General features: G+C 50.0%; 1 protein-coding gene across 1 annotated transcript in view; it reads left to right on the forward strand.

Moving 5' to 3' along the window:
* The window catches only part of GYG2 (glycogenin 2), a 35,124-nt gene extending 20,059 nt beyond the window's left edge, over positions 1 to 15,065 (forward strand). Inside the window, exons 8-12 of the mRNA XM_029930983.1 lie at positions 516 to 597; positions 693 to 780; positions 9,095 to 9,199; positions 10,298 to 10,405; positions 13,250 to 15,065. Of these exons, the coding sequence (XP_029786843.1) occupies positions 516 to 597; positions 693 to 780; positions 9,095 to 9,199; positions 10,298 to 10,405; positions 13,250 to 13,411 (545 nt within the window). The 3' untranslated portion in view covers positions 13,412 to 15,065. The remainder of the gene's footprint in view (positions 1 to 515; positions 598 to 692; positions 781 to 9,094; positions 9,200 to 10,297; positions 10,406 to 13,249) is intronic.
* Positions 15,066 to 18,384: the final 3,319 nt, after the last annotated feature.

Here is an 18,384-nt window from a genome sequence, read left to right on the forward strand (position 1 = left end):
GTGGGGGAGGGGGCCGCCAGGGACCATCTGCAGTGTGCCCACGGCGGGGGCTGGGGGCTCCGGTTCACGTGGGTCCTTGCAGTTTTCTGGGGGGGGGGCTCTGGTTCACGTGGGTCCTTGCAGTTTTCTGGGGGGGGGCTCTGGTTCACGTGGGTCCTTGCAGTTTTACGAGGGGGGCTCCTGGTTCGCGTGGATGCTTGCACAGTTTTACGTTGAGGGGGCTCTGGTTTATGTGGATCCTTCCACCCTTCGGGTACAACAAATGATGGTCGCGCCCTAACACATGCGCGTCCTATTTCTGGGAACCGAAAATGCGACCTCCTGTGGATGAGGACTTTGCGATAAGATGATCCGAGCGAGACGGAGACAGGAAGATGCCAGTTTTGCGGGCGTTGGAGGAACGTGGCCACAGGCCAGGGCGGCCGTGTCTCCGGAAGCAGGGGAAGGCCAGGAAACGACCCCTCTGGGAGGCGCCGGAAGGAGCTGGAGGCCTCCCACCCCTGGATCCCGCCCAGCGGCCCCCGGGGGGGCCCCTCTCCTGCAGAACCGAAGCACGGCCAGGCTGCGTCTGGTCTTCACTCTGAATGTGCCCCAGGCGTGGGTGGTTGTGCAGCGGCCACAGCGAGCTCACAGGCACCGTGAGCACCGGGCTGTCGTCTCTGCCTGAGATTAGGGGCCCCCCAAACTTTCAGGTTCAAGAGGCATCTGCTGCACCCCACCTTGAACTCGGCTGCCGGTTACACGGCTCTGCGTCTGGAGCAGTTTCGCCAGACCCGTGACGTGAATGTCACGTGGAAATGCCCGGGGACCCGTGTGGTCCCTTTCCCTGAGCCCGGATCTGCAGGACTCCGTCCTCGGAGGAGAGAAGGGAAGCCACATCCCTTTGCGGATGGGTAATCCCACAGGACGCTATGCTTTGTCCATCCCCAGCTCTGAGTGAACACGTTGGGATAATGTCTGGTGTCGGAGGGTTTCTGGATTTCAATCCTCTCGTTGAAAGGTGTTTTTAGTCCCTGTAATTTCTCACCGGAAATAATAGGAGCGTGTAGCTGGGGAGGGAGCTGTTTCTCAGTGTGAAGAAATGATGTTTAAATTAAAAAAAATATTTGCCTATTTTTGAGACAGAGTGTGAGCAGGGGAGGGGCAGAGAAAGAGGGAGACACAGAGTCCAAAGGAGGCTCCAGGCTCTGAGCTCTCAGCACAGAGCCCGACATGGGGCTTGAACCCAGAAACCATGAGATCATCACATGAGCCAAAGTCGAATGCTCAACCGAGCCCCCAGGCGCTCCGTGAAGAAGCGATGTTTAACTTTTAGCAAACATCCTTGTGGACGGCACTCTGCAGTTTATGACAACACGAATCAGTTACACTGGAGCAATGTGAGGCATTAATCGTTTTTGAGTTGTGAGTTCACATCCACACGAACAAACGGAAAAGGTGGTTGGGTCAGTACGGTGAAGACAGAGGTCGTAGAAGATGAGATTCCCCTGGTTTCTGATGCCTCCTGAGGGTACACGGAGCCCCGTGTAGCCTGGACGTGGCCCCAGGAAGAGCCACGCTTGACCACGTGCCTTAAATAGAAGGCGTCTGCTCACGGCGTGATGCGAAGAATCGGTTGGTTAAGGCTCTTGCACTCCGTGCTGACCGTCTACGCTTCCGACGCCAGCTGCCATGTCTATAACGGTCTTTAAGGAAATGCAGTGTTCCCACAAGACGTCTCAAGGACACTTGGACTCTATTTAAAAGTCTTGCTCGCTGCAGCTGGGCAGCCATGTTCTCCTGCCCTTGGACTCTGGCGATCCAGGTTCTCGGGTCCCTGGATTCGGACACAGTATCACCACCAGCTTCATCGGCGTCCATCTTGCAGAAGGCAGATTGTAATACGTCTCAGCCTCCAAAACTGTATGAGCCAGGCTCTCCTAATGCATCCCTGTAAGTCTGCGTAGGTCCCATGGGCTGTGTTTCTCCGGAGAACACGGAGTCCTACACCAGCCATCTTTCAAATTCCCAGTTACCTCATCTTAGTCTCGTTCCATTATCCGATGGTTCATATTCGCTGTTTTCTAGCTTTGTCTGAATGAGCATCGCTGAGGAGGATTTCTCCCCCCGTGGATGGGGGTCAACGTGATAGATCCAAGTGTCTTTTCCTTCCTGTGCACACCACCTGCTTCCAAAGACCGCACTCTGTCTCAGAAGCCCGAGTATGCATCTTCCGGATCACGGGACCCTATGGGCTGTCACCGGTCCTGGAGATCAAGGAGCCCAGTGCAGACATTTATTTATTTATTTATTTATTTATTTATTTATTTAGAGAGACAGAGACAATGTGCGCAGCAGAGGGGCAGAGAGAGAGGGAGACACAGAATTGGAAGCAGCTCCAGGCTCCCAGCTGTCAGCACAGAACCTGATGCAGGGCTCGAACACACGAACCGTGAAATCATGACATGAGCCACCCAGGCGCCCCCAGTGCAGACATGTTGCAGAAAGTCTTGGAGGGAAGAACCATCGGGCAACTCGATCCCCGTGCCCAAGCTGTGTTCACCTCCGAAGAAGCAGAACGGTGTTCACGGCGGAAACACCACTTCCGTTTCCTGAAAAGAGTCATCTTCACGTCGGGTTCACTAACTCCGATTTCCTTGACGGCTGTGAGTTCTCTTGGCGTCGTTGTCGTTGGCAAACCTGTGCCCGGTGAGGTGGACGGCGGAAACCACAGGACACACGTCCCCCAGCAGCAGCCCAGGCATCGGGGACAGTGGCTCCATCCGTGTCACTCAACGGTGCCGTGTGGGCCAGTGTGCGGTGGCCCCAACCTTACCCCGTCCTCAAGGGGTGGAGAGAGGCGGGGAAAGATCTGAAGAATCGGAAAAAAGTGGGTTGGGGACAAGTCCGGATGCACGCCACCATCATCCTGCTCTCACTGGAGTTTGAGCCCAAGGCCACGGGTCCGTAGAAGGGAAGGGACTCCAGGGGTAGGGGTGGCGCGTGCTTGGTTCAGGATGCGCACCGAGTGCTCACAGGTCCTTGCGGAACTCGGATCTGTGGTCTTGGCGGCTCCCGGCGGCCTGGCCGCATTGCTGGTCTGCTCAGATGTGTCGTGAGGACCAGGGAGGCGCCGCCTCGGAGGGTCCCAGGGAAAGACGGTGGGACCCTGGTGAGCTCTCTGTGTCCTGGACGCTCAGAGGAAAAGGGGCTCCGGGAGGAGCACGCGGAGCATCCCTTACATGCGCCCTATTTCCCGGGGAAGAAGACAGGGATCCCGAGGGAATGGGCAGCGGGGCAGGGGTGGTAAATGCAGACCCAACCCGAGCAGCCGGGAATCGTGCTGCCCGCCCGGAGCGCGAGGTTCCTGCGGTGCCGGCTTCGTTCTTCCGTCCCCCGTCCTGTCCGAGGGATACAGGGCTGCGGTGATCGATAGTTAAAGAAATTCCAGAGGCTTAACAGAAGCCCAGGAAGGAAAGGAAGGAAAAATAAGATAAAAACAGAGAGAGAGGTGAAGCATAAGAGACTTAAATACAGAGAACACGCTGAGGATTGGCGGGGATGGGGGATGGACGTGGAGGAGGGCACTTTTTAGGATGAGCCCTGGGTGTTGTATGGAAACGATGGATTACAGGCATCTCCTCCTGGAACCAAAACGACACTGTATGTTAGCGAACTTGACAGTAAAGAAATTTAAAAAATAAATTAATTCAATAAAATAAAACAAATAATTCAATAAAATAAAATGTTCTACAGATGTAAAAAGTAAAAAATACGGGCGCCCAGGTGGCTCAGTCGGCGAAGCGTCCGGCTTCGGCTCAGGTCATGATCTCGCCGTTCGTGGGTTCGAGCCCCACGTCAGGCTCTGTGCTGACAGCCTAGAGCCGGGAGCCTGCTTCAGATTCTGTGTCTCCCTCTCTCTCCGACCCTCCTCTGCTCACACTGTCTCTCTTTCTCTCAAAAATAAGTAAAAACATTAAAAAGAATTTTTAAAAAAGTAAAAAATAAAGTCTCAGTGGCCTGAATCTCCGATGGTGAGCATGTGACTCTAAAAGCCACGAAGTCCTCACACGTGGAAAAGGACGAGACGCATCCCCAAACTGTATTCCTGAAGCCAGCATTGCTCCCGGTTACCTAGAAGGACTTGAAAGAGAAACAGAGGGAAGGAGTGCTGTCCTAGGAACTGAAGTGTCTTATTTCGGAAGTCATTGCGCAACATCACTGCCACCTGCCGGCCATGTATTGAATTATTGATTCGGTCTGGTGCCCAGTCTAAAAAGAAAAAAGATACGGACGCCTGAGGGGCTCAGTCGGTTGAGCTTCTGAGTTCGGCTCAGGTCATGATCTCACGGTTCATGAGTCTGAACCCCACGTCGGGCTCTGTGCTGACAGCTCAGACCCTGGAGCCTGCTTCCCATTTTGTGTCTCCCTCTCTCTCTGCCCCTCCCCTGCTCACCCTCTTTCTCTGTCTCTGTCTCTCTCTCTCAAAAATGAACAAACGTTAAAATAAAAGATAATCTTCATAAATTTCTATAAATGTAACAAGAACTGTGTCCTGACCTTGGGATCCTTATGGAAGACAGGGGCGTTTGTAAATATGGCAACAATATTGACAACTAGGTATCTTCAAAAGTTATGGGCGAAGCTCTAATTTTCTTCCCGTGTAGATTGATGGATTAGGGAAATATATTTGCCATTTATTATTTTCGAACCCAAGTGTTTTGTCCTCCAGTGTCTTGGGTGGGGAAATGTACGTAATGAAAAGACGAGAAATGCGCTTTATTTTTTTCAAGTTATTGGTTGTTTTTATTGTTTGTAGAACTAACTTTTTCTTTCTCTTTCTTTCTTTCTTTCTTTCTTTCTTTCTTTCTTTCTTTCTTTCTTTCTTTTTTCCTTCCTTCCTTCCTTCCTTCCTTCCTTCCTTCCTTCCTTCCTTCCTTCCTTTTCTTCCTTCCTTCCTTCCTTCCTTCCTTCCTTCCTTCCTTCCTTCCTTCCTTCCTTCCTTCCTTCCTTCCTTTTCTTCCTTCCTTCTTTATTTCTTCTTCCTTCCTTTCTTTCTTTCACGTTGAGGGATAGCATATATGTTAAAAAAGACACACATGATAAGTATATATCTCAATGCATCTTCAGAGTAAAAAACCCTAAGTAGCCTCAATCCAGACCCGGAAATTCATCCCAAAAGACCCCTTTCTCCCTCCCAGTCGCTGGGAAATGCTATCCTGACCTTGACCCATTCCACCTACTTGTGAGTGGCTTTGAGCTCCGTATGTTTGGAATCCTACAGCATGTTCCTTCTAGTCTGGTCTCCTTCACTCGACATATTTATGAGGTCCGTCCGTCTTGCTGAGTGAATCGGTAGTTTGTTTATTCTCGTGGGCTGCATGTTGTCAAATTGTAGGACGACAAAATGTACTGATTGATTCTAGTGGTGACGGACACTAGCTTGGGTGATACAGACGCCGCCGGTGGGCCCAGCCTCGTGCCCGTGTGGTGCTGGCCTTGCACACGCATTTTTGGGGAAGTGGTACTTGAGGGCGGGGTCGTTAGACCACAGGGAATGCTTTTGTGTACCCTCTGCGTTAGTGGATTCTGCCAAGGATTTGGCACGTGGCTGCCCCCGTGGTGGGAGTTTTAATCTGCATGTATGAAATGAGGTTGAATTAACTTGAGCCAAGTTTTAGACGCTTAGCAAGCTGTGACTCTTTTGGAAGCACTTGTTTGAAATTTTGAACATTTTTCTTCTCCAGTTTTTCCTTTTTTTTGAAGTTAATCTTGAAAATGTGTGCATGTTCCAGACACAAGCTCTTTCTCAGTTGTACATACTTTCTCCGCCTCTGTCATCTTCTGAATCCCCAAATGGCACGCTTCTAGGCACGGAAATTCCTCGCTTAGCCAGGCTTTAACGTTTCCTTTATGAATAGTATGTTTTATTTACTGTCTAGAGAATCTGTCCCAAAACTAAGGTCATGAAGGTAATCGCTTTGCACGTCTTAACAGAATTTTTATTGTTTCCTCTTTTTATATATGTAAGTGTGTAATCTACCTGCAATGGCTGTTCAGTAATGAATGAGCTTGGGTCAACAGTCATTGCTATTACGCATGGGTGTGTAAATAACTCAGCACGGGCTACTGACCACGCTGTTATTTCCCTACGGCTTTGTCATGTTTCCTGTGCCATCAATCCTGTGCCCATGTGTGGATGGATCTACTTTCAGATTTTATATTCCTTTATCTTTCCCTTCCTTGCACCGACAACATATTGCCATGAGGAGCATGCCTTAAACATTTTTGTTTTAACATTTATTTATTTTTTTTTTTTTTGAGAGACGGAGAGACAGAGCGTGAGCAGGGGAGGGGCATAGGGAGAATGAGACACAGGCTCTGAAACACACTCCAGGGTCTGAGCTGTCAGCACAGAGCCCAACACGGGGCTCGAATCCACAAACCGCAAGATCATGACCTGAGCCAAAGTTGGATGCTTGACCGACTGAGCTCACCAGGTGCCCCGACCATGGCCTTAAAAAGAGTCTTATTTCTGGTCATGGAAGTATCTCAACTTTTTTCTTCTTTTCCTGCCTCTTCTAAATTTCCTTTAAATTTCCATGTATTACGATCAACTTCACAGTGTCTTGGAAAAAAAAAAAACAGTCTTCTCTAATTTTGGCCGGCATTGCATTGAATCTACAGATCGGTTTTGGAAGGATTAATATCACCAAAGTGTTGTCTTCCACTCCACGGACTTAGTATATTTCTCCTTAGATCTTCTTTAATTTCTTTCAATATGTTTAATTTTCTAGTAGGGATCGTACATGCACTTTACTAGACTTATTCCTAATTTTTGGTGTGTTTTGAGCCTACTATAAATAGTATCATTGTAAAAACAAATTGGCTTCCTGGTTGATGTGGGTATTACTAAATTTTTACACATCAACAGATTCTGCCTCAATTCTTTTGGTCAATATACACTCATCATCACATCATCTGCAAGTGAAAAACTGTGCAGAAATTTCCTAAAAGGTCACGCATAGATGTTCGATGCACCTTCATTGTGGGCCATATTTTACTGGACGTAGAATTCTCTGGGGGTCCGTTTCACAAGGGCGCTCTGAAAATGTTGCTTCATCTTCTGACCTACATGATTTCTCAGCAGTTTCATCTCCTGGTCTCTTGTTTCTGCAATGAGGGCACTTCGTTTGTTTGCTCTGGCTGCTTGTAAGATTTCTCTCTTGGGCTTTGGTCATATCTGTTTCATAATGATGGCTCTGGCTTTGTTATTCTTTGTATTTGTCCTACTTGGAGTGTGTAGCATTTCTTGACCCCGTGTTCCTTCTCTGCATTCTGTCTTTCACTGTTTTCTCTCTCTGTTTCCTTCCTTTTTTTTGATGTCCCTTGTGTCTGTGACTCACTTTTATACATTTTTCTCCCATTTGGCTCTCTGTTCTTCATTCTACTGGGCTATTTTCCAGTTAACTGATCTCCTCTTTAGTTGTGTTTTATCAGTTGTTAAACTGTGTCCTGAACACGTAATTTCACTTACTGTGGGTTTTTTAGTTTATTTATTTGAGAGAGAGAATGAGAGAGAGGCAGAAAGAGAGGGGAAGAGAGAGAATCCCAAGTAGGCTCTGTGCAGGACTTGAACCACAAACTGTGAGATCATGACCTGAGCCAAAGCTGCATACTTAATGGACTGAGTACCCAGGCACCCCTGTTCCTGTATTTTTAATTCCAGTAAACAGCAAATAGTTAACAGGACAGTTTCTGGACTCCATGGAAATTCTCAACTTCCCTCTTTACTTCATTTAAAGTATTTCCTAGCCTTGGTTTTCGTGCATGTCTGATACGTCATATATGTGGATTTCATGTTTGTGTGGTTTGATTTCGCTTCCTCTTGCTCTTCATTCGTTTGGTCTTGTCTTGGTCTGTGCTGGTTGATTTTGCATAGCCTGCAAGACGTTGTTCATGGCAGAATTGCCTGGGTCATGGGAAGCTCTGACTCATGTTATCCTCATCCACAGAGCACTGTGTTCTGTTTTGCTTTTCCTGGCGGGAAGTCTTCATACTGGTGGTTTGCCCACGCCCTGTCAGAGGTTGAGCGGGTGTGAAATCGGGCTTCTGTGTTTGTAAGAGCTGCTTTCTTCCTGGCCCTCTGTTTAGTGGAGAGTCCCTCTTGGATATCTCGTCATTTATGGGTTCCTCAGCCTCGTGGCCCTGCTGAACTCTGGCCACATTCTTCTCAATAGCCTGTTGGTTGCCTCGAGGGGAAATGAGATGCCAGATGGATTTACAATATTCGTCTTAGAAGCTCAGCCCAGCCGGCCTGCGTGGTTTGTGCAGTGCGTTTGCAGGGGGAGTTGGCAAATGCGTCTGCGTTCTCGAGTCTGTGGCTGACCACTTAGCTTAGGCTGGCAGCCCTTTGCAGCACGGATGGTCCCCAGCCTGTGGGTGCGAGCTTGCTTCCCGATTGTGAATTGGTCAGGCTTGCTGTGTAACACACAGCCCCAAATAAGGAAAAATCTTTGCCCGGGTCCTGGTCAGCTCTGGTGACAAAGACACGCGTGGTTCTGTGCAGTCATCGGGGTCCAGGATGCACCTGCTCTGGTCCAGCTGCTGCTTGCGCCTCCTTTCTGTGCTCCAGCTCCCTGAGAGAGAATTAGGCTCTCTTGCCGTAGTCAACCATTGCACACAACGCGGTATGCCGTCTCCTGTGCACCAGGGATGATCTTAGCTGCGTTCCGTCCTTGGAAGAATTGGGAAAATAGCCGCTGAGATTGCTTTATGTAGGGGTTTGTTTTCTGGCGCAACTCCCGGTTGGAGGGATCCTGTCCTTCCCCTGACCCTTGAGCGAGTCCTGTCTTCCTGGAGGCGAGTGTCATGACGTCTCCTCGGTGTGGGTGACAAGTCACCGTGTGGCTCCACTTTGGGGCAGGGAGGCTGGGGCATGTGAGCCCGAGATCGCGGAGTAGATACAGGCGTTGGTGAGTCCGGCGCTCTCTGCCTCACATGTCTCCCTACCTGGGCTGCCTTTGTATCGTGGATGCAGAAAAACGAGGTGGGTGTTTTCAGATATTTGCAGGAGGCTTGACCTAATTTGCTTTTCTTTCTTTTTTTATAACAGACAATAGGGTGGCCTGAACTTGAGACTTCCACTGGAGTGAGGTGTGACCCATTCCCACCACCCTCCCCCGCAGGGGCAGACTTCACAGAGACCCAGACCTCCTCGGTACCTCATTTGCACTCCTTGCGCCATCTCCGTTCTCCTACTGCTGTCTTCTCGTCGTGTCCTTGTCTGTCCGTCCCAAAGGAGATTCCCCATGCTTTCCTGCTTTGTCGCATGCCCTTTCTGAGTGGTTTTCCTCACCTCAAACACGTGTGGTGACGAGTCTATAAAGGACCTGGGTGTCTGTTCAGATTTTTCTTTCCTCCTCCATCTTTCTGTTTTCCGTTGGTCATTTGGTTACTCCGTTTTCCTTTAGGAAGAATTAGAAATGGCAAAGATGTAACATCATCATGACATTTATTGTCCCATTTTTTTAATAAAAAATTTTGGTAGGATTTTGGACCCATGTATTTGGACCCATCAGTATTGAAGGATGATGAGTCCTACCCTGGTTTTTTCTAAGTCTGGCCTCAGGGATCTGGGCCGTCATTACTTTGCATCATCAGAAGACTGAACTCAGAGACGGCTCTGGTTCCTGAGAGACCCGCATTTACTCTGATGGGCATGTGGTATAACCGTTAGTCAACCCTCGGATGACATGAGGTTGCTACATGTGTTCATCTATACCCAGATTTTTAAAATAAATGTATTTTCTCTTCCTTACTGATTGTCTTGATCACATTTTATTTTCTCCAGCTTACCTTACTGCAAGAATACACTATATAATACATACAACATGGAAAAAATGTGTTGATCGCCTTTTTGTGTTATCCCTAAGGCTTTTCGTCCACAGTTAGTTGGTAGGAGTAACGTTTTGGGGGAGGCCACAGTTATACGTGGATTTTTGACTGTGTGCTGCTCAGTGTCCCTAACCTCGTGTTGTTCACGGGTGAACTCTAATTGAATCCCTATCTGAAAAATTAGCGTAGGCACGGCCCATCAGAGCTTACGGCATCTCGTTTTGTGCGAGAAACGTTCGTGTCTGGAGAGAAGGTGGGGGTGCTTGAGCCCACCTTTCTGGACTTTGCAGAACAGGCCACTTAGCACGACATGTTCGCCTGATCTCATGTTCCCCTGGCAGACCGCTCTCTGTCCTTGTGGTTAAGACTGTAGTCGCCCAAAGCTGCCCACAGACTAACCGTGCCCTGGTTGTGTTTCTAGCAACCTGCGGATAAAGCAGACAGTGGCCCATCTGTGGAAACCGTGGAGCCGAGCCAGGAGCCCCCTGTGGATGTCAGCGGGGACCCCGGTCCTCAGGATGCTTTGGAGGTGGTACCCTAAGTGTCTTGTCCGGCACTCCTGGTGGATGCTGCCAGCAGTGCTCATGCATCAACCGCTTCCTCAGTTTCCAGCCTGTCTTTCTTGGACTAAGACTGCACCAGCCTCTCTTGGTGCTTCTGACCCGCGTCTCTGTTTGCCTGGGCTGCTTGGGGTCACTTTCTTTCCCATCCTTAATCACGATGGCCTTTGTCTCCTTTAAACGCTGTTCTGCAAAAGTTAATTGACCGTCAGGGGCTTTGCTGTTTCTCCGTTCGGGCAGCATGGGAACGAAGGCTGAGGTCGCCATTGTCTCGATTGAAGACGATAAAAGAAAAATCTGAGGGCGAACCCTTCTGATCCAAATGGCTCATGTACTGCTTCCCTCCATCTTCTGGAACGTTCTTACATTGTCTTCTTTCTGTGCGTATATTTAATGAGAGCAATTGCCGATTTTTTTTTTCTAACACTGGTTGAATGACACCTTTTGTTCTTCAAGAAATAATTAATATGGCTCTAGATCTGGGCGTTGGGTCTCTGATGAGTGTATTGAACGTGCTTCTTAGTCTGTTTGAGCGGCTGTAGCAGAATACGGTACCCAGTGGGGCTCACGCACAAGGTACCTTCCTGTCTCAAAGTTCTGGGTGGCGGAAGTCCACGATGAAAGTGAGACCCGCTTCCTGATTCATGGGCGTCTGTCTGCTTGCTGTGTTCTCACACGGTGGGAGGGATGAGGGAGCCCTCTGGCGTCCGCTTTATAAGGACACTAACCACATTCATGGGGACTCCGCCCTTACGACCTGGCCACTTCCCAAAGGCCGTGCGTCCCGATACCATGCTATTGGGGGTTGTAGGAATCTCAGGGAACAGCAATATTTAGTTTATAGCAATATTTCGAACATGGCTTATCATATAATACACATTACAGTCTGCCCGATGCCTTTACTAGCAATTACCACTGGAGAGAGCGTGAATGCTTCGTCTCCCTCCAGGTTACGGTAGTAAATGCCCAATGCACTATTTCGAACTGCATTCTAGAGCGGTCGGTGCCGGGGTTTCTTCTGAAATTCTGCTGGTCGGTATGTGGAATGTGAGCCAATGCAGCTGCTACAGTACGGCTTTGGGGTTCTGTGATCCAGATAAATAGTGTTTAGGGGGTACCATGGTTTGGGGGTACCACTCTGCAGACCTTACATAACAGCTCAGCTGTGTGGTGGGTTTGGGACTGTTGGTGAGTTCATTACCTTCTCTGAGCGTCCGTGGGGGGGTGGGGGGATGGGGGGAGGTCCCAGCTCGGAAAGCAGGGGAAGGCGTGGGGATTAGACCTAGGAGGGGTCAGCAAGAATGCGGGGTTCGTGCCTGGCTCATGAGGATGAGCACCAGCCCTGTCAGTCCGGCTGGTCTCGGGCAGCATAAGACCGCCATCTTCCAGGGCAGCGCACCTGCTTCAGGAGTGCGTTCACTTTCTCCTCCAACGTGTGTCTCTGCCGTGGTGCGGACGACACTCAGTGTTTTGTGTCACTCCCTGTGTCGTAAGGTCCAGGGGCTTTCTGGTTTTCCCAGACACGTACCTCCTTTCATGATCACGGCTGATGCACTCAGCACGCTGTTTGTGTGGAGATAGTGGGATGTGTGCGACGGGTCCTGTTAATTCCAGAAAGTTTTAGTTCTCAGAGAAGCACTGAGGCTGCATCCAAGTGCTCACGGAGGAAAGAAGGTATTCTGGAAAAGACCTTTTTTCCCCACTCTTGCTGTCTCCTTGACCAATAGGATGACTTGAAGCCAACGCATGGGAACAAGAGTAGAAACAGAATGTTTTCTGAACAAACTCATCACAAACACGGCTACGAATGGGGTAGAAAGTACCATAGCCCGGTGACCTCAAAGTTCTGTCTTTTATAAAATGTATATTTATTTATTTTTGGAGAAACAGACAGTGCTAGCAGGAGAGGGACGGAGAGAGGGAGGGAGAGAGAGAGAATCCGAAGCAGCCTCTGCACTGTCGGCGCAGAGACTGACTCGGGGCTTCAGAGTCACGAACCGTGAGATCATGACCTGAGCTGAGATCAAGAGTTGGACAGTTAACAGACTGACCCACCCAGGCGCTCCCAGTGGCCTCGAAATTCTAAATTAGCCATCTGGCAGCCAATAGGATCCTGTTGAGACATAGTGTCTTGGGAATACTGAATCGCCTTTAGTGTGGGTGTGTCTGTGTGTGTGTGTGTGTGTTATGACCACATGCACATTTTTACACCTCTTTTTCTAATTCTTGGTAAGAAATTTTGAAAGCAAACAGACTTACTCGTTTTGTTGACCCATCTAAGTGCCAAAGAAAAGGTGTGTGTGTGTATGTGTTTGCACATCTCTGTGGGTCTATATGTTGTCTAATTTTTTTTTTTTTTTTGCTCTAATGAGGTAGAAACCCTACCATTTCTGAGCAGAAAAGCACTGGGGTTGTTGTTTCAATGGCTTTGCCAGGCCGTCCAAACTACGTGCTCTTTATTCACATAAGGTGAACATTCGTTGATCTCACGGAGTTTGATTGTATGTGGTGATTGAGCACATTGAGGTTTTGGGTGGGTCGAAGCGTTACATCAGTCCTGGTGTGTGTCTCGAACGGTTCAGTGGCGAGCAATGAAAACACGTAGTGAAAAGTGAGCCCACGTGCCATGACACTTCATAAGACGGCACACAGGGTGGCCAGCACCGGCATCTTCTCCGAGCACTGTGTGGAATGCAGCATGTTTCTTGTTTGGAAGAGCTGAGATTTGTTTGCAGGACCGGTGGCTAACGCAGAAGTGGTGTTACGTCCGTGTGGGCTGCCCCAACCGTGTCCTGTCTCCTTGTGTTCCCCAGGTGGACCTGGCCGTGTCCGTTTTCGAGATCTCCATCGAAGAGAAGGTCGAGGCGCCGAGCCCCGAGGAGGAAAGGAGGCACTGGGAGGAGGGGCGCATCGACTACATGGGGAAGGACGCCTTCGCCCGCATCCAGGAGAAGTTGGACCGCTTTCTGCAGTAACGGGCGGGCGGGCGTGCTGCCCGACGTGCGGGAGTCAGCGGTGAGCTGTTGCATGGTCCCGTTGCTCGGACATCTCCTCCAGGCCCTTCAGACGGAACCGGGTTTCAACCATGTGCCTCGATTTACGGCTGACTCACCTGAGTGCCTCACAGAAATAACGCAGCCCCGCTTGAAGCCGTCCCCAGCGCCCCCGATGCGAGCTGCCCATGCCTTCTTGGCTGCCCCCTCTGAGAAGCCCGTTCTTCTCAGCAGACGGGAGCAGTGCTAAACTTGTGGTAGACCCTTGCCCATGCCCCCTGCTCTGGCTCCAAGGAGCACGAGCTCCGCCTTGCACAGGTGCTACCCTGTCTGTCCTATGTGGGGTTAGACGTCACTGCACCTTGACCTCTGCCCGTAAGCTGAGGACGCCGTATATGCATTCAGGAACCCTCAAGCGTGGAAAGCCCTTTCCCCGAAGACTAGGTAGACGCTCACACGGCTTGGGGGTGAGTCTCACGTAGACTGTGCAGAGCATGTCTGAGAAACCCGACAGCTATTTCTTTTATGCAAAACCCAACGGGACTGCCGAGTGCCGATGGCTGACGCCCAATGGGGGAAATGGCGGAGCTGACGGAAGGGACAGCAGCCAGCTTGGGAGATAGAGCGTCTTCTCAGTTTGGAAGAACCAAGGGTTCATGCAGTGCAGGTGTTCTGGCGACGCCTCTTGCACGCTAGGAGCATCTCCAGAAGCGCTTTGTTGAGAGGCAGTCCGTCCCCCTTGACTGCGTGATGCTGGAAATCATCACTACCTCAGCCTACATAACGGGTCCAGTCACCGTGCTCTCCACGTCAAGGCTGCTGTTTTGGGAACAATTCTCACGTTTATGAGACGGGATGCTTGACTCCATGAGAAATCCTCATCTCCAGAAGTGTCCTGGTCTTACGAATTCATGCAGCACGCCGGATACCTCATAGGGTCGCTGCTTCTGGCCACCACAGTTGCAATTAAAAACAGGCATCTCCGAGCTAGAGAGGGGACTGTGATGTGATTTGTCTTGCACGTACTGTGAAACATCGGTGGGTGTTGTACCCAGGTTTGGGCCACACGGTAACGGCTGTGTTATGACCTGGTAAGTGTGTTTGCCCATATTTCGCATCATGTGAAGCAGGGGAGCCCTTGGGTAGGTGAATCTGGGGAGTCTATGACACGAGTTGTGCCGTGAGCTTTTGCACCGTGTGAGTTATGTAACGCTTTGTTTCCTTCCGCTCTGGGAGGCTAACGGTCTGTGGTCTTAGTTGACATCACACACAGGATGCTTTTGGGGCTAATTGAAGACAGCCATATGGATACAGCCTTAGAGGGATTGGGTCGGGATGGCACTCAATCATTAGAATAACACTACATTTATTTGGGGGAAAGTCGACAGGTGTTGTGTGCTGTGGTGTTAGGCTATGAGCGACAGGAGCCCAAGTCTGACATACGTAAGAAGGAGGAACCCAGACGACAAATATTCGAGTCTGGTTTGCCTCCTATAGGGAAGAGAACTCCTGTTTCCAGACAGTGGTTCACTGGCTTAAAGAATACATTCAACACAGAATTCTGTTATGCATTCTGGTCTACATCTCCTGATTTGAATGGATGCTAACGCATAAAATTAAAAATTTGAAACAGCAATATGGTGCCCTTTCTGGTGTGTGTGTCCGTGTGCTCTGAGCATCAGAATAATAGTTTGTATGTAACGGAGGGAAGGAGTGAGATTGCATTTGTGTCATATGGTAAATGCAAATCAACACGTTTTTCCCCCCAGGATGGCCAGTGGCAGTAAAAGGCATGTAACTGTTTATGGCTCCCTGTGTGACGTTCCCTCAGGTCTCTCTAGGGAAGCTGTTTATTTTCCTAGCGTTGTTTCTCAATGTCACACATTCATTCATTTATTCCGTTTGTCCATCCACCCACCCACCCACCCACCCATCCATCCATCCCTGCAAATCATCCACTTATGCATCCATTTTACCTCTGTTTATCCACCCATCTATCTGTCCATTCAAGTATGCATCCGTCCATCCATCCATCCATCTGTCCGTCCATCCATCCATCCATCCGTCCATCCATCCATCCATCTGTCCGTCCATCCATCCATCCATCCACCCATCCATCCACCATCCATCCATCCATCCATCCATCCATCCATCATTCATCCATCCATCCATTCATCCATCCATCCATCTACCATCCATCCATCCATCATTCATCCATCCATTCATCCATCCACCCATCCATCCACCATCCATCCATCCTTCCATTCATCTATTCAACCATCCATCTGTCCGTCCATCCATCCATCCATCCGTCCGTCCATCCATCCATCTGTTCGTCCATCCATCCATCCATCCGTCCGTCCATCCGTCCGTCCATCCATCCGTCTGTCTGTCCATCTATCCATCCGTCCATCTGTCTGTCCATCCGTCCATCCGTCCATCTGTCTGTCCATCCACACATCCATCCATCCATTCATCCATCCGTCCGTCCATCCATCTGTCCGTCCATCCTCCTTCCCATCATCCATCTATGCATCCATCATGCACTTCATCCCATTATAACCCTCTTCATCCAATGACCCATATATCCGGTCTTATATTGTTCGTTCGTTCCTTCCCTCTCTTCCTTCCTTCCTTCCTTCCTTCCTTCCTTCCTTCCTTCTTTCCATGGTTATTGAGTTCTCTGTATGGCAGGCACTCCGACATGTGCTTATTAGTAAACGACAAGGTCACATTCTGAGGCTTCTACGTAACGTCCATGTGGGAGGTGTAATACAATGTGTTTCTGAATGAAGCCAGTGCCACCTCCTGTGCTGTGTCACGTCAGGACTACACAGTCGTATGAGCTGAGTCCCCAAGACCTGCGATTTGACCTACACGATCACTAGTATTTTGGTACTTAGAACAGAGGATTGACTGTGTGTGTGTGTGTGTGTGTGTGTGTGTTTACATTTTATTGTTCTACAAATATTACCAAATTATTGCTTGGAGGCAGGAGACACCTGGAGATATTTTGACTTTGTAGGGTGGGTGAAGGCGTATAGACGTAGGACGTATTTTTCTTTGTTCTCCCCAAACCCCTTGGTCATACCTTGGCAGAAGCCACTGCGTGGTCTTAGAATGCTTGTGAACAGCCCAGCGCTAGTGCGTTTGGGGTTTGGATGCAGGGCTGCCAAGAAGTTGACTGACTTGCACATCTTTTGCCCATTTATTAGATGTTTGTCTCTTATGGAGTCCTAATCATTGGGGAATCTTCTCCAAATCTGTGGCTTATCTCTTCCTTTCTTCATGGTGCTTTTGAAGCATGCAAGTTTGAATTCTGCCCGTTTATCGATTATATTTTATTTTATTTTTTAATGTTTTATTTATTTTTAATACAGAGAGAGACAGAGCATGAGAGGGGGAGGGGCAGAGAGAGAAGGAGACACAGAACCGGAAGCAGGCTCCAGGCTCTGAGCTAGCCGTCAGCCCAGAGCCTGATGCGGGGCTCGAACCCACGAACGTGAGATCTGACCTGAGCCGAAGTCGGAGGCTTAACCGACTGAGCCACCCAGGCGCCTCCGATTATATTTTAAAAAGTAGACAAGGCTACTGGACGTCATCCAGAACGCCTCTTTCTGACCAAAGAAGATAAAGATTTTCCCTTCAGTTTTTTTTTTTTCCCCTGAAGCTTTTGCAGATTCCTGTCTTACGCTGGGTCTCTGGAAGATTTGGGAGCCTAGGCTTCTGTTGAGAGATTAAGGGTCTGCATCTGTGTTCTTGTGGGAAGCGCGCGGCTGTGTCCGTGGGCGCCCCATTGCCTCTGCGAGCTGTCCCTAGTTTGGGGATTAGCGTGCACCCCCCTCCGGGCCATCAGGCTCACACGCAGAGCTCACGGAAGGGCGAGGGGGAGGGACGGCGCCCCATTGCCTCTGCGAGCTGTCCCTAGTTTGGGGATTAGCGTGCACCGCCCTCCGGGCCATCAGGCTCACACGCAGAGCTCACGGAAGGACGAGGGGGAGGGACGGCCCTAGGGGCCCCGCACCAGCCTTGCAAAGAGTCGGTTTGCTGTGCCTGCAGACGGAGCCCCAGGGCCTGTGGGAGGCCACAGGGCCGGAGAGGCACGTCTGGCCTCGGGCACTGATTTAATGACCGAATCCACAGCCGGTCTAACCGGTCAGGCTGGTGGCCAACGTTTAACTAAATCAACAGGCTGGAGCCTTCCTTGAGCTTTCAGTCGGGTGCAAATCAGCTCTACTGGCCCCAACCCCCACCCGGAGGGGGGCGTCCGCGGATCTCCGTCCTGGACCCCAGGGCTCAGCGCCACCCCCTTCCACCCTCCGCTGAGGGTCGGGGCAGCCCCTTCCCGGGGGTCTTGCTCCACATCCCCCAGGCCCCCCCCTGCTGCTCGGCCGCTTCTCTGACTTGGTTTTGCTTTCGGTAAAATAATGCAGATTGGCACCCTGGCAGAGTTTTGTGAGAGCAGACAAGTTTCACGCAACAAGACTCAGTCACAAGCGGCAGCCGAGAAAGCAAAAGAGGAAAGGGGGGGGAAAAAAAGCCCCGAGGGGGCTTTCTTGCAGAAATTCCAGTGTTGCTCAGCCAACTAGAGCTGCTAAATGTGTAATTGAGTAATTTGGCACCAAAATGATGCACTGAAAACCTTGGCCAAGTCCGTAAAGCTGGTCCAGCGTTTAGGCCGATGATATGAACCCTGAGTTTTCCCCGGGGCAAGTCTGTGCCCATTTGAAAGAGTCCATTTTCTGAATTCCCAGTGGTTCCTGTTTTTGTTCAAGCTGTTTTTAAAGTTTACTTAAAAAATTTTTTTAATGCTTTATTTATTTTTGGGAGACGGAGAGAGCATGAGCGGGGGAAGGGGTAGAGAGAGAGAGAGAGGGAGACACAGAATCGGAAGCAGCTCCTGGTTCTGAGCTGTCAGCACAGAGCCCAGCACGGGGCTCGAACCCACGAACCGT

The sequence above is a fragment of the Suricata suricatta genome, chromosome X (assembly GCF_006229205.1).
Source record: "Suricata suricatta isolate VVHF042 chromosome X, meerkat_22Aug2017_6uvM2_HiC, whole genome shotgun sequence".
Classification (NCBI taxonomy): Eukaryota; Metazoa; Chordata; class Mammalia; order Carnivora; family Herpestidae; genus Suricata; species Suricata suricatta.